This window comes from Rhinopithecus bieti, unplaced genomic scaffold (genome assembly GCF_001698545.2).
Source record: "Rhinopithecus bieti isolate Rb0 unplaced genomic scaffold, ASM169854v2 scaffold_40077, whole genome shotgun sequence".
Classification (NCBI taxonomy): Eukaryota; Metazoa; Chordata; class Mammalia; order Primates; family Cercopithecidae; genus Rhinopithecus; species Rhinopithecus bieti.
The window spans coordinates 581075-605693 of NW_016816716.1; the positions used below are offsets into that span (position 1 = coordinate 581075).

General features: G+C 37.2%; 1 protein-coding gene across 2 annotated transcripts in view; it reads left to right on the plus strand.

Annotated features, from left to right (window-relative positions):
- The window catches only part of MAP2K4 (mitogen-activated protein kinase kinase 4), a 102804-nt gene that overhangs the window by 32646 nt on the left and 45539 nt on the right, over positions 1-24619 (plus strand). For both annotated transcript variants that reach the window (XM_017855170.1, XM_017855171.1), the window contains 2 exons: positions 5164-5338; positions 18749-18868. In XM_017855170.1, coding sequence (XP_017710659.1) covers positions 5164-5338; positions 18749-18868 — 295 coding nt within the window. The remainder of the gene's footprint in view (positions 1-5163; positions 5339-18748; positions 18869-24619) is intronic.

A 24619-nucleotide genomic window follows, 5' to 3' on the forward strand; every position in this document is an offset into this window, starting at 1 on the left:
CCGCCATTCTCCCGCCTCAGCCTCCAAGTAGCTGGGACTACAGGCGCCCGCCACCGCGCCCGGCTAGTTTTTTGTATTTTTAGTAGAGACGGGGTTTCACCGTGTTAGCCAGGAGGGTCTCGATCTCCTGACCTCGTGATCCACCCGCCTCGGCCTCCCAAAGTGCTGGGATTACAGGCTTGAGCCACCGCGCCCGGCCTAAATACAAGAATTTTGATTCAGTATTAAATTTAAGTTAACAGACACATTTGTTATTTCTATCCAGAAGATAACAATCAGGAAGGACATGTAGGCTTAAAAAAATTAGTTTTCAGATTTTAATCTAACAAGATAAATCTCTGATATCAAAATATAATTTCTGTACATTGAATTGTACTTTTAGTAAGGCCTGTATTATATGAATTCATGCCCTATATTAAGTATTCTATCTATAATCTTGCATGTTTTGAAAAAGTTAGGACCATTCATATTTCACTTCTTTTGAATGTCTGTGACATCTGTGGCAGTTTTTCCGGGTATATGTGTGTGTGTTTTCTCTAGAACGTGGAACTGCTAAGTCTCTGGGAACCAAGAGTTATTAGATGTGGAATAGTAAGGCTCTGAAATCAGGGACACCAGAGTTAAGATTTGTGTGTGTGTGTGTGTATTTTGTGTGTGTGTGTATTTTGTGTGTGTGTATCTTAATCAGATTGTATTGCCTTATTCATGTGTTTTTTGCGGGGTACTGTGGTATGGACTAGAGAATTTGGAGTGACTCATGAAGAAACCTTGGAATGACACATGAAGGATGATAGGAAAGTCATTCTGAGGCAGGATGCTTTACTGAATTGTTTTCAACCAGGGTATCAGACATCAGGAATGAGTTCAGGAGAATGGAAACATGTTAGGTGCTCTACAGGTTCAGAGACACTTCTCCAGTAATGAACTATAGAAATGACCCCTGAAAGTATAGTCTTAAGATTCTATTCAAGGAAATACTTTTGGCCTGTTGTCTAGAACTGCTCTGTGAATTTGGAGACAGTTAGCATCATTGGCCTCCAGCCACTAAATGCTAATTGCACTTCCCAGTGATTGTGATGACCAAACTGCTGCTGACGCTGGAGGTGTCCCGGGCACTACTTCCTTTGAGAGTCATTGGGAAATAAGATAATGCTAGGGGCTGTATTAAAAGTAAGTTTGTTTGCATCTAAACAACAGCCAGGATAGGAACACATAGTAGCTTAAACCAGATAATTTATTTCCCTTTTCCATAGAAAAGTCTGGAGATAGGAAGGCTAGGGTTGGTGTAGTGTCTTCATTGTTATTGGAGTCAGTGCTATTTTCTGCTCCATCATTCTCGGGACATGATTTCACTTCTGCAGGGCATTGAAGGTGGCTGGAGCTCTAGTCATTACCTACATTCCAGGCAACAACAAGGAGGTTGGAGGAAAAGGAAAAGAGTCTTTTTTCCAACTGAGTTAGCTCCTTTTAAGTACTGTGTTCCTATTTTCCACCTCTAACTGCAAGGAATGTTGGTGACTTAGCTCAGGCTGCAAAATACCACATGCTAGGTGGCTTAAAAAACATAATTTATTTCTCACAATTCTGGAGACTAGAGAGTCCAAGATTAAGGTGCTGGCAAGGTAGGTTTTAACCTGAGGCTTCCTCCCTTGGTTTACAGGTGGCCACCTCTCACTTTGAGCTCAGATGACCTCTTGCACATGTGAGAAGAGAGTGAACTCTGTGGTGTCTCTTCTTGTAAGGACACTAATCCCAGTGGATTAGGGCCCCACCCTTCATTAACCTTCATTGAACCTTCATTATCTTCTTATAGGCCCTGTCTTCAGTACAGTCACATTTGGGGTTAGGGCCTTAACGTGGATTTTGAGAGGGAACACAGTTCAGTTGATAGTAGTTGGGAAGTGTAGCCTTTTAGCTGGGTGCATTGCTGCTCCAAGTAAATGAGGATCGTGTTAGGGAGGATGAAGAGGAGAATGGATGTTGGGTGACAGCTGATAGTTACTGCCACAGTGGCTGTTGTCTGAGTTTTCCAGGTTGGTAATGAGAACCTTGGGGTTGGAATCCTATGAAGTGTTCATTGGAGGCAGGTGAGGGTGATCTGTATAAAATACTGCACAGAAAATTATGAAGGGAAAGATGAGGGATTTTAGGAATTATTTTTATTTTGGGGAGTACATAGTAGGTGTATATATTTATGGAGTACATGAGATGTTTTGATACAGGCATGCAGTATCTAATAATCGCATCATGGGAAATTGGGTATCCACCCCTCACGCACTTATCCTTTGTGTTACAAACAATCCAGTTATACTAGGAATTATTTTTCATAAAATATAGTCCCCATTCTCAAGAAAGTGATATCCCAAGGAAAAGTCAGGGAACTTTTTTTTTTCTTTAAGAGTATAATTGTAGGCAAATATTTATCAGCAAATAAGGGCAACTTTGCATCTTTATTGGTTTCTGTTTTTCACCAGTCTTCTCATGGGGTGTGTTTTCTACTGTTTATGTTCTTTCTTTCCTAGGCCGCTTACATAGTTTAGGACAGAAATTGATTGACTGCAGAGTTTAATGGTAAGGTTCTGGTCCGGTTCCTGTATCTAGTCACTCCAGCGCTGTATCTATGTAGAGTCCTTCTGTGGAAGCCATCGTGGTTGTACCAACTGTTAAAACAATTGCTGTGAAATGGACTCAGTTTTACTGGAAAGATTGCTAGCCCAGTATAAAGATGAATGTATGAACATGCCTTGGTGATGTCATAACCGTGGCATGTTTTCTGTGTTTTACAGCACTTTTCTTTGTAAATGAGAAACTTGGAACTCTGGGTAGGAATCACATTCTCCTCTTTTAACAGCTTTACTGAGATATAATTCACGTTCTGCAGTTCACACATTTAAAGTGTATAGTTCAGTTGCATTTAGTATATTTACAGAATTGTGCATCTGATACCTTATTCAATTTTTGGATATTACCCCAAGTAGATACCCTGTATCACTTAGCTTTCAACCTATTCATTTTCAAAAAAAAAAAGGACTTTATCCAGGAACTATACAAAAAGCTACAGTGAGCTAAACTATTAGTAGAGATATTCCATAAATACTAAAATTTGATCTTTAAAGTAATAGAGATAATATTGTAACCATTTTCATTCTGTAATTTCTATATAGTAATGAAGTATCTTTCATTTCAGTTCTCAAGAATGCTAGCATAAGTATTATATAGTGGTGTAGTCATGAAAGTCATAGTACATCATCTTTACCATATTCTCTTGGTTAGAGACAAGTCACAGGTCCCACTCACACTCAAAGAGAAGTACCTACACAAAAATATGAACACTAAGAAGGTGGGGATCATGGGGACTTCTTGGAGCCTGTCTGCCACAGCCCCTCAATTAGCGAACACTTTACAAAATTTTGCTTCCGATTTCCAAGTAATCTTAATTAACTTTTTTTCAGCTTCCCTCAGTGGTAGATTGGTGCTGTATATTTCACCAGTAATTAAACTATGCCATTGAGATAGTATTTATTTGCCAAAGATTATAGAACAGTAATCACTATACATGGAACTTCTTCATGTTAGAACTTTTTTCAGGCTTAATCGTCTACTTCATGAAAAAGATTACCAAGAAAAGTTTCCTATTTTTGCCTAGACCTGAGTTCCATCCTAAAAGATCAGTTCCGGCTTCATCTTCACCTAAATGGTCACTTATGCTACTGATTTCCAGGCTTCTTGTGACTCTGGATTCTAGAGTATCAAATAATATGGGTGAAAGGATTTTGAACTGAAAAGCACTTGAGTGAATGAAAGCTGGTGTTATCACCTAGTATGATTTGAAAGTCTGTTATTTGGAACACTGATTTAGTAAATTGTTATTTAGACCAAGTGTATGAATCTTTGAAGTGTAACTTTGAACCTTAATATTAGAACATACGATTATTCTCAGGGTGGGGGTAGACTTTAAAGTTTTAAGTTTTTGGGGAACCTTAAAAGTTGCTACAGAAAACCATTCTACTGATTGGAGAAAACATTCCTAAATTTTGGAAGAAGAAAAATAAATGACCAAGCACATAAACTTTCCCTGTTGGTTTCATAGGATCAGAGTTAAAAAGAAATCTTAATCATTTCATATGAAACTGAAAAATGTAGTTGATATTTAATGATTTTGTGTGTGTGTGTGTGGTTGATAGTTTGTTCCTACTCATTGGGTTTGGTGTGTGTGTGTGAGAGAGAGACAGAGAGCAAGAGAGAGAAACAGATTGGTTTTACATTTTTCATTGGATTTACTTTTTTATAAAGCATGGTTAGAAGTTAATACTTTGATCTCCAGGTTGAGATTTTGGAGATGATTTTTTATTTAATGGAAATATGTAATGAGTGAGCTCTTTTGTCTATGAGCCACTTATTTTTTATCCCATTGCTTTATCGAACGGGGGCTGAAAATTTCAATTTTGAATAGCACATGGCAATTTTCCTCTTAGAGCCGGCTAGCTATTCAGTTGACTATTCTCCCACCTCAGCATGGTATTAACAAGAATGGAACAGTATACTAAGGCACTATTTCCCAAACATTACTGGAATCATCTAGGGGGTCTTTAAAAATACTGTTTTCTGACTCCCGTCCCTGGATAATTCAGATTTAATTGCTATGGGATGATACCTGGGCGTTGAGATTTTAAAAATCTCCCCCAGGTGTTTGTAAGGTACAGCCAACTTTGGGAATAGTTGTACTAACTGAAGATTGAGGCACTGGAATAACTAATGTTGGGTAAGATAGGATGAGAACTTTTTTGCAATGAGGTTCGCAGCTCTTGGGATTCTCACTTGATAATGCTGTTTGGATAAATCCTTATCCAAGTTTGAATAAGATCTTGTATTTAGAAATGAAAACTGATCCGCAGAATTAATAAATGGGAATTGTTTAAGTCTTCTTGGGAATTTGTTTTTATGAATCCCATCGAAGCTATGTCTATTGACTACCTAAATCTAGATCATTCTTAATCCAGTGTGTAAAAAACCAGGATGACACAAACGAAAACTTCAAAAACCTGGAGGTCAGACTATTTTAGTAATTTAGAAAACATTTTTCCCACACATTAATCAGTACTAAAAGAAAAAAGTTAAAACCTATTTAAAATGTGGAAAAATTGCTTCCCAATATTTTAACAGAGAGAGACTGAGAACACACAGCATTGAGTCATCAGGAAAACTGAAGATCTCCCCTGAACAACACTGGGATTTCACTGCAGAGGACTTGAAAGACCTTGGAGAAATTGGACGAGGAGCTTATGGTTCTGTCAACAAAATGGTCCACAAACCAAGTGGGCAAATAATGGCAGTTAAAGTAGGTGATGCCATGATTATTTTTGGTACTTTAATCCATTAGGTGAAATTTCATGGTGCAGTAATACCACTGTTGTTGTGTTCCTACTTTTGTGGTAAATGTGGGTGTTTAAAAACTTGTTTCTCCAACTCCTTTGAGGGTGTTCTGTGTAGAGGTTTCTTACTGGTAGCACATTTTCTATCTCTTTGGAAACATGAGTGTATGAAGTGTGCATGTTGATTGCATTTTTGGCATGATGCATTAACATGTTTTAAACTTCAGGCCCTTCTACTGCCAAGGTGAGTTCAGGCTGGGCGGCTGCACCCCTGGGAGCAGGGCAGTGCTGCACTGAGCCAGGCGGGAGCTGGAAGAAGACGCAGCACACTGGGTTGGGCAAGGTGCGGGGCTAGGGCTAACAGCAGTCTTACTGAAGGTTTCCTGGAAACCACGCACATGCTGTTGCCACTAACCTCAACCTTACTCGGTCCTGACCGGCTCGGCTTCTGTTTGTTTATTTCATCTCTACTCAGTACTGCCCTGTTCCCTGGTTTTAAAGTTGTACTGAAATGCATACCTTGTGATAATGTTGTCACATTTTGTCCTTATTGTGAGTGTCATGCCACTTAATATGTTCATTAAAAGGAAAAAAAATGGCCAGAAAAGGAAATTTGATCCATAGACAATACCTGGCAAGCTTAGGCTGGTACCTGTAATGAACTGGTGGTTTCCATTTGACTCCTAGTGGTTTCATGTAATTGTAACTTATTCTTTTGTTTGTTTAGATGTTTCACAAATCTTTGCTGTATGTCAGATAGTTCAGGAAAATCAGCAACAGCAGGAACAACTTGCAAAAACAAAGGAAAAAAAATACCCTCTCTGAGCTTAAAATTCCTATGGGAACAAAAATGTTTCAGTTTACAAGAATTGAGAATGGATTTGCATATAGTCCAAGCTAATCATCTTCCTATTAGTGTCCTGTTTTAAGAGTTTGTCAGAGTGGTTGATAAGAGTCCTTAGTTTTTTCTTGACATTTGAGAATGAATTTATATTAAAATAAAATGCTTTCTGTGTAGAAGTCTGTTGTGAGCCAAACCTTATTGTAACTATTTTAGTATCCTTCATTGTTGAGCATTTCTTTTTGCTGGGTCATATGAAAGTAATGTTAAATTAGTGGTGGGGAAAATTTTTATGATTCTCTCTATGGGTTCGTAACATTGTTTTTGGCTGTATTTTTAAAATGTAGTGAGAACTATAGACTTTTCGTAGGCAGATGTATATATACACAACATTTTACATACAAACCACAGACCTCTAAAGATGCACAGGTGAAGAACTCTGCATTATGTGTTAAAATAAAATGTTTTCTTGGAATATGAAGTGATTTCCGTATTCCTATCTTGTGCCACTGCAGTATAAGTGGAAAGAATCATTTTATTTAGACTGCTGGATGAGTGTTGTATTGTCCTTTTGTGCTACCTGTGTGTGACATCCAGTTTTAGTTGGCTGGATCTTAAGGGAAAGGTTTCCTATATAGTTAAAGTTGTAAACTTTTCTTTCAGGTACTAGGGAAAGTAATTTAAACAAATTATTTCCTGCTTTTTACAGTTTGTGTTATGTGTGCTTCAACTTTGTTGATGAACATTATAAACTGTTTTAGTAATACGGATGGATTTTAGCCATTGTTAAAGAGGTCATAAAGGTAAAAGAAGGTACTTCATTTTGACATTTAAAAGTTTTCTCACTGATTAATTTGATAATATTTTGGGTTGTGTAATGCTTACTCAAGTTTTGTAGGAATTCAGGAATGAAAATAGGAAATTGTTGTCTATCATTTGTAATTTTACCTTATCAGTGGCTGCTGTGACAGCTCCAGTTGGGATGCTATTAAAAATCCCAGCTGTACAGGAAGAACTTTCAAGGCAGTCATGAGACCTACAAACTGGTTGCTGTCACATGTATACCCACCACATGGTACTACCTAGCTTTGTTTACCATCTGAAATTCTTGAGCACGCGTAGCAGTTGGGGATGGGAGAGGATGGCAATACAACACATCAATTAACATATAGATGAGGAGTACCTTTGGATTCCGTGACTTCATTAATACTGAAAGAATAAGGGTTTTTGCATTAATATGCATTAAAATTTGATACCAGTTGATGACTGATGTATGCCATCTCTGAATTAAAGAATATATTTATTGTTGGTTTCTTCAAAGAAGAACAGTCATTCATCACACTTGAGAGAGTTCATTCATTCCTCACTTAGGTACATTGACTGGATTGACAGGCACAAATATACAGAATCAGTGTATGATAAAGGAGGAGTTTGATCTGAGACTTTACAGTTGAAGGAACCATGAGACAGTGGTTTACACAGCTGAGAGCTTTCCATTGCTGTTGGTGAACTGAGAAACACACTTGAAGTAACTGTGCTAGCATCTTAATATGCACTTTGAGAATAAAGAAGGATTGCTTTATTAGATATTAAACTGGAAATGATCCTTAAGATTTACTTGCAATATCTGTAGAAAAGTGAACTGTGATATTAGCTTGATTTTTTTCTTTGTATTATTCCTCATTTTTGGTTTTGAGGAAGTCCTCCCCCAAATTTATTTTGCCATATGTAAGAAGTATTTGAAAAAAGGTGACTTCTTAGTAACCGGAAATAACTACCCCAAAGACTTAATCTAAAAATCAGTTATGATATAATCAGATTTAGTGAGGTAACATTGTAAGAGTTATACTTAAAACATGTTTTTGATCTTTGGTTTGAGGACAGTCTCCTAAGCTATCAGTGAGTTCCTGCATTAGGATCTAAGATACGAACATTTTTTATCCATTAGTTTTAATTGCACATGCTTGGGGAAAGGGTCTGCTCTCCTGTGAGTGGGAGTAATGTGTATAGTTGTGCCTGAGTGACTAGTCTTAGGGCTGCCTAGGGTAAAGCCATTGTTGCCTCTGGGGTTTCTTAAAGCTCAGGAGGACAACCTTCAACTCTTACCAGGGATTTACTTCTGACTGTGATCAATATCCTTTACAAATAACATTTATTTAGTGTCCTGTTTTGCACGGTGGTAGGGTAACCACTGAATGAAAACATTATACATGAATAGTCACTGTCCTCTACATAAAGTAGGTGCTTGCTCCTGGCAGGGTTAAGTGTAGCGGGGTAAAGGCCAGAGTTCAGACCAAATGTTTGAAGAGGCAATTAGGATTAGGTTTCTGAGTTAGGGTTAGAGAAATTCAGATCTGGGAGAAACACCTAGCATCACTGGTAGAATCAGGATCCCACAGAAAATCTAGGGACACAGGAGAAAAGAGAAAGAGTAAATGAAATGTCACAGCTTAGACCATGGGCTTACAAGCTCAGATGGCTGACAGAAGGAAGAATGATTGTAGGCCTCCAATACCTGACAGTATGTTCTCCACCTGACTCTGCCTGCAGTGTAAAAAATCCTGCATGCCTGGAATACCAGCTTCCCTGCTGTTTTCTAGCAGACTCATGTCCAGATTGACTTCTTGAAGGTATGCATGGCCTTTTCATGTTTGTAGAATATGTGTGAAAACCCAAAGGAATGTGTAAAAGTAAGAATGAATATGAGAGGGAATGTAAGGACTGAAGTGCCTGTTGCTAAAGATGATGGCAGGCAATGGAATTTGAATTGTTGTGTGAAGGGTTAATACTGTAATAAAGCTGTCATCTCATTGAAGAACTGAATAATATTGGGCAGGTAGGTGGGAATAAGAATGTGTCATGTTAAATTTGTCATTGTGGATGATTATGATGACTTTTCAGTCTTCTGCTTGAGAAATTACCTGGGTTAATCAAGAAAAACAGATCTGTTGTTTGAGGGTAGGTTCATAGGCCAGACTGAGTTAGCAATGTGACTTGGTATGCAAGAGTTTCAAGTGTTTTCTTTCTGTTGGAGATCTGCCTAACTTGTCTTGTTCTTTTGAACCTCAACTCTACCCTTTCAACTCTACTGTTTCATTGATGTGAGTCTTGCTGATCCTGGCCTGTTAACCTGATTTTGATTCCTGCAATCCTGCCTCTCCTTGGTATTTGGATTTTGACTTTAGTGTCCTTGACCTGGAATTGAGACCCAGCCTAATCCTGATGCTTAACAGTAAGGATGAGAGCCCTGTGCTGACAGTATCAGCAGCCCACAGCTCAGCTGTTCCCTGAGCAGAATGGAACTTTAATTTGCTGGTTGGGTAGGCCTCCCTGGTGTAGATAATACGGCGAGTATGGGAAATCAGGTATCAGAAAAGTATGGCTTGGCTTGTTTTTCTGCCACTGGAGAGACCATGCTGCTTCTGTCAAAAGTTCCATTACCAAATGATTTCAGTGGGAATTATGATGATGAATAATGATTTGAGGAGGTTCATTTTCGTGTTTAAACACTGATCTTGCATGTCTGAAAGCACTAGAATGATACTGGGATGGCCTTCAATTGGAAAAGTTCCTTTTTGATGGCGTAGAGTGCTTTGTTAGGCCATTTTATTTACTTCCAAAGGGCTGCAGTGATCATATTTGATTATCCAAATCACCTGTGGGATGCAGATGCCATGGCTCTTTTGTTTAGAATTGAGACTGTAGTCTAATATCTTATGCTGTCGTTTGGTCAGATCGTGTGACTTAACTAAGGCATCTGTGATTCACTGAGCCGTATTCTTTTATGCTTCCTAATATTGCTTAAAAGCTGTGGTGGTCATATGAAAAGTGTAAGCAGAGCATTTCCAGGAGGAGGCACATTCAAGAAATGTGGCAGGGCTGTCCTCTTCGCAGCCTTGATTTTGAACTCAGGTTGCTTATTCCCAGTATACATGTGTGTTTGTTTTGCTGTCACTCCAAGTTAGTGCTTTTCAGACTGTGAGTTTCTTGAACTAACAGAATTGTATGTGCAACCCAAGAAATAAATCAGTACTGTTTGGGGTGATGTGAGGGTGGGAAGTAGAGACTCTACCTACAGTCATATTGGAAGCCCTTGGGGCACCAGCTCCGAGGAATTAATAGGGGTACAATTAAGACAGTTTGGAAATGGTTGCTCTAGGTGAATTTTAGTCAATCATTATATGTTTTTGAACATTCTAGAGATGTGGTTTCTGAAACCTTCTACCATTACTTGGTTAACCTGAATGAATTTTGACATTGGACTAAATCTCAGCTTATATAGTTATCTGGAGAAAAACCTGTTTTTTTGTTTGTTTGTTTGTTTTGTTTTGTTTTTGAGACACAGTTTCACTCCGTCACCCAGGCTGGAGTACAGTGGTACAATCTTGGCTCACTGCAACCTCCGCCTCCTGTGTTCAAGCGATTCTCCTGCCTCAGCCTCCCAAGTAGCTGGGACTAAAGGCATGTGCCACCACACCCAGCCAATTTTTGTATTATTAGTAGAGGTGGGGTTTCGCCGTGTTGGCTAGGCTGATCTCAAACTCCTGACCTCAGGTGATCTGCCGGCCTCAGCCTCCCAAAGTGCTGGGGATTACAGGCGAGAACCACCACGCCCAGCCAACAACCTGTATTACCATACCTCACTCTGCATGGGTGTCATTTGAACCGGTATTTGATACATTTCCTGCATATTTTCTATCATTCTTTGTCATCTTATGACCATGCCTCTGAAATTTGTTGAATATATCAGATTTCTACTGTTACCTCACTTTATTGTCATAAGTACTGAAGTGATGATCTGTCATTTATGGTCTTTAGACCCTTAACAATTTCAGTGCTAAGAATGACATCGTTTCTTTAAATGTGGATGACGTAGTTAGGAAGAAGATGATACCACTCTTACCAAGGCATGTCAAACTTGTTCCATTAACTTGGTCCTCAGGGCAGCTCTTCCCATAATGTAATATAACACATACTTTTGGAACTTATCTCTCAGGTGCTCTGATAATACATAGCAGAAGGTAAGGTAAAAGGAATTAAGTGGATCTCAGTATCCCCAGTGAGAAGAATGGGGCATTACTATTAATTAATTAATGAGGCTGAGATACAACTGAGAGTTTATTAAATTGATTTTAAAAGATTTGAGTGATTTTGCAATTAAGAATTAGCAATGTTTCTTCTGCCCTTAGTAAAACCATATGTGCTTTCATAATTGGAAACAGTTGACTTAACAGACACTTATTTTTTCACAGGAAAGCAAGATTTACATCTGTGATCAGCATTCCAGATATCTTGCTTGCTTCTTTTACTGTTTGTTTTGGTTAATGTTGCCGTCTGCTTTGACGTTATTAATGATGGCTTTGTGAGATATCATGGCCATTTTCGTGTGTGATCTATTTAGAAGACTCTGGCTGATAAGGAGGAACTCGTACCACAAATAAGGAAAATAAGAATACCCAAGATTTTCTGCAGCCTGGAGGAAGGTGATAGGATATTGATGTGCTGCTATGGTTTCTAGGATTTTCCAGTTTTGGTTTCTAGGATTTTCCAACTTTGTATTACGATGGAATTCTGGACATTTTTGCTGGGAAAGCAGCAGATTTGTAGGGATCAGAATAGTAGGGACACTGTAGGAGTGTGATCCTTGCTCTCCTGTCCTCTACATCACTGACTTTGGTTGATCTGATGTCAATCATTGACTAGCAGTGGACTCCCCTTCACATTTTATTTATAGGCAGTAACCTTAAGAGAGATCTTTAGCAAGGATTACTTAATGAACAATTGAAGGATATGTTTATGGCATAGCAGTATTGGTGTTTGTAGATCACAGAAACTGGATGCATTTTCAAAATATTATTACAGCTCTATTAAGATAATCTTTGTTCTTTTCTTCTTTTGATTTTTAATGCTGAACCTTTGCTATATCACTCTTCATTTTCTGTGGAGAGGAGGTCCCATGTGCTGTGTTTGCTCATGTACTAGTTCTAGGATTTCTGCATGGGGGATAAAATACTTACTGATGTCTGCCTGGTACAAAAGGTAGACAGCTGTCATAGGGAGCTTTCGATTTGCTTCTTGTCTTGGCTGTGGTGGTTTTAACCATCATATAATTCGACAGGACAACAACTAGCAATTACTTGACATAAGGAATACAGATTCTTTTTTTTTTTTTTTTTTGAGACGGAGTCTTGCTCTGTCACCCAGGCTGGAGTGCAGTGGTGCAATCTCGGCTTACTGCAAGCTCCGCCTCCCAGGTTCATGTCATTCTCCTCCCTCATTCTTCCCAGCAGCTGGGACTACAGGCACACACTGCCACACCTGGCTAACTTTTTTGTATTTTTAGTAGAGACAGGGTTTCACCATGTTAGCCAGGCTGGTCTCAATCTCCTGACCTCCTGATCTGCCCGCCTTGGCCTCCCAAAGTGCTGGGATTACAGGCGTGAGCCCCTGTGCCCGGCCTGGAATAGAGATTCTTTTGGTAACCTTAGATGACAGTAGGTGCTTTTGTAGGGGAACAAGCCCCCTGCACTGAAGTATGGGCTTTAGCTAACCTAGTTAGAGCAGATTCCACGTAGATTGCTGAAGAGTAAATGCCTTCTGGTATTCTGATTTTGGTGGGTCGTGAATTGAAAATGATGCTTTGCCTTGCTAATGGCCAAATTACTAGTAGCTTGCGTTATTTTATCTTGTGTCGATTTGTTTTAATTGATCCCTAGAATAATCCCTAAAGCCCTGTATTGTTTTCTTGTAATGATTGAATTCATCACCTTGCTGAGTTTTGTTGTGTCTGAGTCCTAATTTCTGATCCAGGAACTCACCTGTCTTTTACTTTGGAATACTCTACCCATTCCTAACTTCTCTAAGCAGCTACAGGTGTACCTGTGCAGCAGGGAGATCTGTCTCCTACTCTGCTCTTACTGTCTTTTTATACTGCCCTCTGGGACCCTCAGCTGAGCCATACAAACACCTGACAAGAATTTGTCATGTTAGAATTTAGAGATCTGCCAGGACTGATGGTCATTCCTTTCCACGTCAATTTTCTCATTTCTTATGCCCCTCACAGCTCATTCCTCCATGCATTGTTTCCGTTTCAAAACAAAACAAAAATAGCATCAGGTAGAATTGGTAGCCATTTTGTAAGTTTATTTGATTATGTCGCTGTTTTCAAGTGTCTGTGGCGCCACTGCTTTCTAAAGTCGTTTTCTGGACTCCTCAGTTCCTGATTCCTTACATGTTTGCTGATGACTCATATCCTTTTTGCCTAGAATGTTCAGATCCTAGGAACTGACACCTGTCATGTCCTCTGTGGAACTTCTGTTTTAATGAAGTGCATATATGACTTGTCATCCAATTCTTTTTTACTCTTAAGTCTTTTGAGTATATAATGACTTATTTTCCCTTTCTCCATGTAGGAATGGGATCAGGTAACCCAGAGTGCCTCTTCACACACATTGTTCAAGAGATAGCATTTGTTTTCTGTCTAACAGCTTTCTTTCTATAGCTTGACTTGGCAGGAAGAAAAACTGGGTTGATCTGGAAGAATCAGTAGTTGTCACATCAGGACACAGGCAGTCACAGAATGGTTCATTTCAAGGCAGGCCCTGGTGCTTTGGGATAAGGTGTATGTGCCTGACCTCTCTAGTAACTGAGATATCTTTGAGCACCCTAACGTGGAGATGTAAGGGTTAACTCTGAATCAGGGTGACTGGCAAGGGCCACTACAGAATCAGCCAGGTATTTATTAAGCATCTAGGCACAATGCTACTTGGTGACCTGCTTCTTAGGACCTACAACATGAGCCTTTGTTTTGCCTCGTCTGCAACTCCACCCTTAGCCATTGCGTTGTCAGCCTGCCTTCCTTTGCCACATTTGAGTCTTCCTAACCTTACCCCTTAATAGCGATCACTTCATCATCGTGCTCTTTCCCACTATCCCTTTTCCCGGTCTCTTCCCACCCGTGAAAACAAATTTAGAAAATGAAGGGAAACAAACAAACAAAAAGTCACCATTATGACGGGATTGAGGCATAATATCCGAGTAAGAAGGGAATCAATTAGTTTTCCTTGACAGTATCTACTGCCTGTTTCTCTCCATCCTCTTGTTTGCTTCTTTTTCTTTGCTCTTCCACTCCAGTCCTTAAGTGAGTTTAGTTTTATTAGTTCCTCTAGTCCCTTTTCATTATAACAATGTGTCATAGTCTGCTTTAAAGTTTTTCATACTTACCAATGTTAGTTTTATTGCTAGTCATTCATCCCTGGTGAGCACCGACAAATCGTATGTGAGAGATGGATTTGGTAGGGTTTGGATACAAGGCTGGAGAATGTGTCAGTGTGAAGAGAGAGCTTCCCTGGAGATCTCAGTATAAAGTTAGAGGACACCTGGAACAGCACCACATTTACATAGTTCTTCAGTATCAGCAAAAGGTTATTTATACTTTAAATTCAAATTGTTAAAAATGGAGGCATTCTACATGAGGCTAAGTATTATTCAAGATTTTGATCAATAGATGATATAAGCTGTCAACATTTAAATATACCAGTGACTTCTAGGTGCCATGTTGCACCAAAAGAAGGAAAGTAACCTTTCAACAACTTGGAATTTGGGACATGTCTATATGATTGGGACTGTTCACCAAGTGGATGTTGCTGTGTTTTGTGATGAGGAGGAGTAGAGGGCAAGGGGATCATTTGTAACTGAAAATTTTTAGCTTGTCCTATGGGACTTGTTAACTTTCTATTATTGCAGCCTCATCCATACAGAACTCCCAGCAACTAAATTTGTGGCTGATCCAACCAGTGGCATGAGTTGGACTGGCAGTTTTAGAAAAATTATGTTCTTTGGAATTTTTTTTTTAATTGGACAAGAACCATGCATAATGTTAATAGTCTTAAAGCCAGAGAACTGGGAATGTAATCTTTTTTCCCTGTGTCTCTAAGTGATTCTCAATTGGAGTTGATGTTGGCATTTCTGATGTGTATCTACCTGCTGTTTTTACTGGCATTTACCTGCTTTACTGGGCTTATACTCAGCCTTGAATACAGATTTGGACACCAATTAAAAAAATTAACTTCAAATTTATACATTTCTTTACTATAGAAAACTAATATATGTAGAGTAGTAATTTTTGTTTTGATTTTCAATGTTTTCTTTATGTTATATTTCAAATAAAGTAAAACTTGAAATAATCTGAAAATACTTTTTATTATTGGGAAAGAGATGTGGATTTTTTTTCAAGAAACACAATTTAATTTGTCCTGGGGGCAGGTAATAACTTAAGCTAAGTTAGTAAAGTTGTGTTCAGTAAGAGCTCAGTAGCCCCATAATGAAAAAGAATGATTTTGAAAATAATATGAAAACTTCATGTTCTTGAGTTGATTTTCTTAAGTATTTTATGGTTTCCTGTAGTTTTCATTCTGCTTTTACTGGCAGGGAAAACGGTGTGCTGAGCTCAAGTAAACAGCCTTATCTAACTTTTAAATTTATATAAAAAATGAAATTTTCCTGTTACTCAAGGTTTTTTAATCAATGGTTGTTGCTTCTGAACATTGTGATTATGAGAATTTCAAGTCATATAGTTGGTGTCACCTTTGTACTTCCATTTTTCTGTGCTCTTAGGGACAGCTTTGTAAAGGGAAGAGAAGTTTGTTCTTACTGATGTGTTCAGTTTTTAGGTAGTTATGCTCCTTTAATGTTAGAAGATCCTGGACTCATTTGATTCAAGTGTGGAAGTCTTTCCCGTAGATACTGTTTTGATAGTCCATTAGAAAAACTTTCTTGGTAGTAGCTTCAGTCTCTAAGTATGCTCTGATTTGAATCGTTGATTGTCATTATGTCTTCTGCTTGAATTATTTATTGAGTTATTAAAATCACTAATTTGAAGTTACTGCTATTAGAGGCATGTGTTTGTAGTTAATCCCCTTTTGGGGTCCGTTAGGCCTTTTGAAATAGTTTATTAATTGCTCACATATGATAAATGTTACAGTTCAACCCTAAAACATTAGTATAACTAATTAGAGTTAGCTGTACTTGCTCAATTCCAGACAATTCAGATGCAATACCAGCAGCTACTTTTCTACCCACTGCCAGATACTTAGACAAAATGTTCAGGGGGTGTGGGGAGGTGCTGATCTATTGAAAAGCACGATCAACTTCATGTTATACTAGTAGGCCATTCAGCTGCTCTGTGTTCTGTTTTGTACTAGAAGTGACATTAAAGAATACTTACAGTTGAATAGGTTTTCCTGCCAGCGATCTCAAAGGTTAGAGCTGTGCTGGGAACTCTCTACATTCTGGTTAATAACAGTTCTGTCAGAGAATCTCAGGTTTAGGTATCAGTAAGATGTTGGAACTTCAGTTAGGCCTTTACATCATGTAATCCATATATCCTTTCTGTAGTTACAGTAGGGTTTTTGGACACTGGCTCGCTCCCTAAAGTCAGTTCTTGATGATAACTATTGAGGTTTTGACTGTAATATGCTTTCTAATTGAAATACAAATATTTGTACAAATGTATATTTAGCATACCACACAGTTTTGCAAAACAAAAAATAAACTAGTAAAGAAGATACCTTTTAAAATAGTAGTTTATGTGTATTAGTGTATTTCCATTTGCCAATATATTCATACTAGTAAAAACAGAAAAAAATACATTTGTTAACACCTTTTATAGTGAGAATTAGGTAGAAATCTTCCCCAATCAAAAGGTTATTTGATTTTTCTTCCCTACTTGTCTCTAATTAACAACTCTTCGTCTATTTTAAATTTAGATATATAGGATAATTAAGATTCTTTTATAAATAATTTCTCGAATTAGCATTTTCACAGCTACACTTTTAGAGTTATTTTTTAAAAAACAGGTATAAAGGTAAAATATTTACAAAAATTATTACATCATGCTTTGTACAAATACAGATCACATCTATTTTGACTTTTAAAAAATATCCTTTCTGAGCAAACGTGCTGAAGTAGATTTAAAAGTAAGATTAATAATCCATAAACTATGAAAATAATCAAAATGAGAAGGGAAACTTTCCTTAACATTAATATAACTGGTATTATTTTGTTTCTATTTTCATTCTTTCTTTAGTCCTTGTTTATCTGAGTATTGATATTTAATATAAAAGTTGTAGATAAATCTGTGTATATAACATAGATGACAGTTAATAAATTTTATTTGCTTATGAAATACCGTAGCTAGCAAGCTGTAAATTTTAAGTAGCAAAATTAAATTTGTTTGGAATATATGGAATTCCTCAAAAATGAAACTGAGAGAACCTACTTCTGTTCCTTAAACAACTGCTTATTCTCATGTCACATGAAATACATCTTTTGTATCTCTTTGTGCCTCTGGCTTTTCTGTAAAATGGGCTCAGGAATTTAATTGACTGCCTTCATCCCTTTCAAGAACATTGACAGATACCTCGAAGTCTTTGGAAGACAAAATGCCACCTTGTGTATTTTTTGATACTAACTTGCCTTGTAAGTACATACTATGTATTGTACACAGTGGCGTGGTGTGACATTGTGAACTTTTTTATGAGAACAGAAGTTGTTTGCATGCTTTGATGTTAAGCTATAATTTTATTATTAATTTTTTATAATTTCTGAACATGATTCTTTCCTCTCTCTCAATTGCAGTGGGAACTGTCCCTCCCAACACCTCTGTGTTCTATACTGTTCCTGAATAAGAGGTGGGAGGTGGGGTACTTAATGTTTTCTGGCAGTCTCTTAGAGATGTGCAAAGAAATTGTTGTGCCGCTTGGTTAGGAATATATCCCTGGTCTGCAGTAGATGGAGGAGTGCTTTATCAGCTTAAGAATAGAAAAAAGAGCCTTGTGTTTCCTCATTTTTAGGTTTTCTTCCACAGGTTTATGCTGCCCTGCATGCTGACTCATGGGTTGGAGAGTCAGGTAGAACTTTTTGTTTTTAATGTATAGAAAGTGCAGTTAAAGGACAGAGTCCCAGTCTAGGATTTTAGAGACCTGGATTCTTGTCTGTGCACTACTCCTATACTAGTATTCACTTTATCCGGTTCTGGACTATTTCCCATCTTTATGAATGAGGACACTGTGGTATGGGGATGCTAGTGAGTGAAGAGGGATGTTCTTGCATTGAATGCCTAGATTCCATACAATTTTGAAACGGTGATTAAAAGTATGTATAAAGCTACCTATAATTATTCATATGAAGCTGTTACAACTCATTGTCATTTTCTTTATATTTGCATAAGGGGGTTAATTTTTAGTGCCTAAGAACTTCGTTGCATAACTCCCAACATTGTTAGTAAATGCTCGTGGTTAAATTGCCCTGTCTCCTTTAAAGGATTTCTGAGTGCTGTGTGTTAAACTTTCTGTGATAAAAGTAATTCTTGTGAAGTGTAAGGAAAGATGATAATTTTCATATCTGGTGTTTGTGAAGTTTGCTTGGTAATTTTTAGTCTCATGGTAGAGGCTTTTCTCTACCATGAGACTAAAAATTATTGTTTTTTTGACAAAAGTATTTTGTTTTTTTGACATCTTTTGTCATTCTTTTCCAGAGAATTCGGTCAACAGTGGATGAAAAAGAACAAAAACAACTTCTTATGGATTTGGATGTAGTAATGCGGAGTAGTGATTGCCCATACATTGTTCAGTTTTATGGTGCACTCTTCAGAGAGGTAGGAATAAACTGGGTTTTAGCTGACTAATATTTATTATTAGTCCCAGTCTAATTGGGACAAATGAAGATGGCAGGATTTGATTCTGTTCTTAAATGCCATATATTAGTAATAAGTTAATATCTCAGTATCTTAGTATGTAACCATGATAATGTACATATTAACTTCTGACTGTTTTTGGGGTGGTGGGTAAGGGGTGAATCACACATACGTGTGTGTGTGTGTGTGTGTGTGTGTGTGTGTGTATTTTAGTATTTGTGGCTGTCATTTGTAAATCTCATACAAATATTTTATGTTCTTTAAGAACCTGAAAAATCAGCTGACTTCTAAATATCAGCGCTTTTGCTACAGTTTTAGATTTTCACTGGGCCTTGAGCAATGCCCCCCCCCACCCAATTACCTTTACAGATGAGTAAAAGGTAAAATATAGGTAAAAGGTAAAATATCTGTCATCAAGTGTCTATCTGCATTTAATATAAACACTTATGTGTCCCTGCCCATAATCCTGAAGTATACCCATCAGACATGGAAATGAACCATTATAATGTAAATTATTTTTTTCTAGTTCTCTTATCCAGATTTTTGTGTAGAAACTAAAGCTCTAATTTCTTGGTCTCATAGCCCTGTTTCCTCTGGTTATTTTGTGTCCCAACTTGGGTTATCATTTCTGCCTCCAACTCTCAATCCACTTACTCATTTCCAGTCATCCAGCTGCCTAAAATGTGGAAGTGAGTTTGGGCTAGCAGTAGAACTAGAGCTGTAAATGAAGCAATACGTTATGGTGTCCTAGACTGCCATCAAAAATTGTGATGCTTAGTAGGACTTGAACTGAACTGCTAAGCATTTCAAATACTGTTTTAAAAAAGTATCTTTCTCATTTTGCAAATGTTAGTATGAATAGCTGGGTTGTTATAAACTGGTAAGAAAAACCCTCCTACTCTCTTCTTTTTGGGATGGGATTGTAGAGTGTATCCTTGGGGTTTGTATTGTTATTGGCTTTAAAATTAATACATATTTTTGAAACAGGGCTGAATGTAGCACTGAATAGAAATATATGAAATCTTAACAATTGGAAAAGATGTTAGAGGTTAGTTAATTCTAAACCTAATTCTGAAATTTTTATTTGTTTTTCTGTACTCTTACTAGTACATATGCATGACTGTAACTTCGACCTAAATATTATGTAATGTGATTCTAAATGTTTGCAACTTTCTTCGTGTTGCACAAGAATCTTGCCATCTCCTCCTCCCTTTATTCCCAAACTGTGAACTTTTCTTCACAATCATTGAATCATTCCACCATATGCGGAACAATAATTAATTAGGGACTGAATTAGATATTCTCTCCTAACTAGATTCTGTGGTTAGTTTTTTCAGTGCTGTATTCATTTTCACTATAGACTTTCCCCAGCTCTACCTGAACCCTAAATCACCTCCATAGTGCTGGAATATACCAATTTATTTCACTTGTTCATTTATTTAATCATTCAAGTACCATTTACATACCTAGCCTCGGGCTAGATAGTATGGGAGTCTGACTATATGAAAAGAAAGCCGAGTAAGTCGTATTCGTGATTGACAAAGGTGTGGAAACAAAGCACAGAAGCTTGAAGTAGTGTCTGAGCAATATTCTAATGGTTTTGTTATCATGGATAGCTGAGTCACATTTGGTTTTATGTCTCAGAAGGGTTGAAGGGAGTTGACATATGCAGCTGTAAACACTAACATCTGTTGAATGCTTTGTAGTTTTCACATATATTTTCTTCCCAATAATCTTCGGGATTTGGTGGTATTACCCCCTTTTTTCAGATAGGAAAATGAAATCTAGTGTATTTGACAAAAGTTACACAGCCAACAAGTGGCAGAGATGGGATTCCAGAGACAGAAATCTCGCTGTTCCTTCTATTTTATTACAAGTCGTCCAGAGATGAAGATATATGTATAGATATAGATATAGATGCTTTTTAAATAAGATTTTTGATATGATAAGATGCGTGATAAGGTGAAGGCTTAGGAACTACACAGTTAAGCTGCACAAAGACCCAGAATGTCTAAGTAGATGAAACATGAACTTTCCCCCCAAATTAGAATGCAATCTGTAATAGGTACTTTCTGAATAATAAAAGACTAAGTTTTAAGAAAGCAGAAAGTAACAACTTTTACAATAGTATGTTTTACAATACAAATATAGTTTTTCAATAGTTTTATAATAAAAGTGTAGTTTTACAAGAAAAGTGTTACTTTTATTATTCACCTTTAAAGAGTGAATAGTAGAAGTGTATTTCCCCAAGTTACAAAGGTTAAAAATATTAAAATGGCCAGGCACGGTGGCTCAAGCCTGTAATCCCAGCACTTTGGGAGGCCAAGGTCGGCGGATCACGAAGTCAGGAGCTCGAGACCAGCCTGGCCAGTATAGTGACACCCTGTCTTTATTAAAAATACAAAAATTAGCCAGGTGTGGTGGTGCATGCCTGTAGTCCCAGCTACTCGGGAGGCTGAGGCAGAAGAATCGCTTGAACCTGGGTAGTGGAGGTTGCAGTGAGCTAAGATCTCGCCACTGCACTCCAGTCTGGGCAACAGAGCGAGGCTCCATCTCAAAAAAAAAAAAAAATAGTATGTGTGTGTGTGTATACATATATATATACACACACACATATATATATGTAAGAGATTTAATAAGAGTTTAAAGAAACGTTTTTCTTTTGCAGTTAATGAGTTGCATGCATCTTTTTTGGTGACATGACCTTCAGTTCCAATAATAGACAAAAAAAAATCTGAGTTCATGAAAGGAAATAGTAGAAATGAATGTATGTAGTCAGGACTTTTTACCTTACCTTACTAGCACTGTGAGAGAGACAGTGCTTTCAATTCCTGTTACTGTGAGACACCCTCCAGGGATTTCATTTTGCCTAATTTATACAACCACTGGACTTCAGCTCTTGGTTTGGTTCAGTCAGCCATCCATCAAGGAGCTTATGAGATATTCCTTTTCCCATTCTTGCAGCAACTATTTATTTATTTTAATTTAAATGCTATTTAAATGTAAGGGATACAAGTGCAGTTTTTTTATATGGATATATTGAGCAGTGGTACAGTTTGGGTTTTTAGTGTATCCATCACGCAAACAATGTAAATTGTACCCATCAAGTAATTTTTCATCATCCACCCCTTTCAACTCCTCCCTCCCTTCTGTGTCTCCAAGGTCTCCAGTTCCGTATTCTGTCCATGTGTGCACATGATTTAGCTCCCACTTATAAGCGAGAACATGTGGTATTTGTCTTTCTGTTTCTAGGTTGTTTCACTAAAAGTGGCCTCCAGTGTATCCATGTGGCCACAAAAAACAAAAAAACAAAAAAAACATGTTTTTATTCTTTTTTTAATGGCTGTCAGTATTGTATTGTGTATGTATGTCACATTTTAAAAAATGTGAACATTTAGGTTGATTGCATGACTTTGCTATTGTACATAGTGCTGCAATAAGCATACCAGTGCAGATATCTTTTCGATATAATGATTTATTTTTCTTTGGGTATATACCCAGTGGTAGGATTGCTGGATCAAATGGTAGTTCCACTGTTTAGAGATTAATCTTGCTGTTGGGTAATATTGAGCTGCTGAAAGTTCCGTCACTTATTCAGAGCAGTGAATAACACTTAATACTGAAGTTGGTAACTTCTGTGTTGCCATTGTCTTCAACTATGCATAGTTCTTTCTAGGATGGAACCAAACTCAAAAAAAAAGTACAAAGTACAGCTTGGATTTGGCTTAGATAAGTTATTAGGTCACTCAATTGCACGGGTTCCTAAGAGTCATTTTCAGGCTTTGTTGGTAGGTGGAAAAAAGAGCTTGATATTAATTGAATAATGGAAGTAACTTCTAGCCTATATTTTACAAAAAAGACCTAGCATTTATCTTAACAGTGCTGAAACCTAGTATCACTGAAAAATTTTTCTAATACATAAAATTTGAGAATTTCATAGCAGGTAAACTCTTAAAACATCTTTTGAGGTTGGGCAATAAATTCTAGTGCAGAAAGCGCTGTTCTGAGTAACTTCTAAATGTAGAAGTTCATCAGATTATAGAAGGCAGTCATGCTGGCTGAAGCAAGTTATCTCCCCCTTTTTTATCCTTACTTCCACCCCTCTTCTCCTTTCCCTCTTCTTTCTCCTTGCAAGTTTTAAATGCAGCTTATGGAAGTAAAATTAACATCTGATAAACTTCCCATATGTAAAGTGTACAGTCTGATATGTTTGAACAAACGTATATGCCTGTAGAATTATCACCAAAATCAAGGTAATGAATACACCCATCACTCACAAGTTTCCTTATACCACGTAGGTAATACCTGCCACCTCTCTGCTGTCCCCATCCTCAGATGACCACTGACCTGCTTTATGCCATTATAGATTAATTTGTATTTTCTAGATTTTTATATAAATGGGATCGTACAGTATGTACTTCTCTTTTTCAGTTTGTTGTCTTTCACTCAGTATAATTATCTTGCATTTATCGGTAATTTATTTCTTTTTATTGCCGACTACTATATGTAATGTTCCATTATGCAGATATATCAGTTTGTTACCCATTTACCTGTTGATGGCCTTTTGGATTGTTTTCAGTTTTTGTCCATTACAAATAAAGTTGCTTTGAGCGTTTATGTACAATTGTTTGTATAAACATAAGCTTTTATTTTCCTGGGGTAATTACATGGTGGTGGAATGGCTGGATCATATTGTAGGTGTATGTTTAACTTTTTAAAAAATGAACAAACTTTTTTCTAAGGTAGTTGTACCATTTTATGCTTCCACCAGTAGTTTTTGAGAGTTCCGTTTCTTCCATGTCTTTTCCGGCACTTAGTATGATCTGTTGTGTTCATCTTTAGCCATTCTAGTAAATGTATGGTGTAATCTCTTTGTATTTTTAATTTGCATGTTTCTAATGACTAACAGTGTTGAATGTCTTTTCATGTGCTTATTTACCAACTGTATATCTTCTTTGATGAAGATCCTGTTAAAATCTGTTGTACATTTTTATTTAAATTGGGTTTTTTTGTTATTCAGTTTTGGGAGGTTTTTAAAAATATATTTTGAATACAAGTTTGTTATCAGACCTATGATTTGCAGATACTGCCTCCTGTCTGTGCTTAACTTTACATATATATATATATATATTCTTAACAGTGTTTTTGGAGAGCAAAAGTTTTTAATGTTGATACGGGCCAATTTTAAAATTTATGTATTGTACTTTTTATGTTGTATGTAAGAGCTCTTGTCTAACTCAAGCTCACTTAAGATTATTTCTTATGTTTTCTCCTAGCAGTTTTATAGTTTTAGGTATCACATTTATACTTACCCATTTGGAGTTAGTTTTTATATATATCGAGAGTTATATAGTGATGGTTTTTTTTTTGTATGTGGATATCCTTTGCACCTTTATCAGATATCAGTTGTCCATATAGATGTGGGTCTATTTCTGGACTATCTGCTCTGTTCTATTGATCTGTTGTTTGTCTGTCTTTGCACTAATCTCACATGGCCTTCGACTACTCTAGCTTTATAGAAAGTCTTCAGATTTGAGAGTGTTGGTCCTTAAACTTTGTTCTTTGAAAAGTTGTTTCGGCTCTTTCATATCCTTTCTATTTTCATGTGGATTTTAGAATCTTCTTGTCAATTTCTACCAAAAAAGACCTGGAAAAAACCAGCAAAAAAAAAAAAAAAAAAAAAAAAAAAAAAAAAAAAAAACCCCGGGGGTT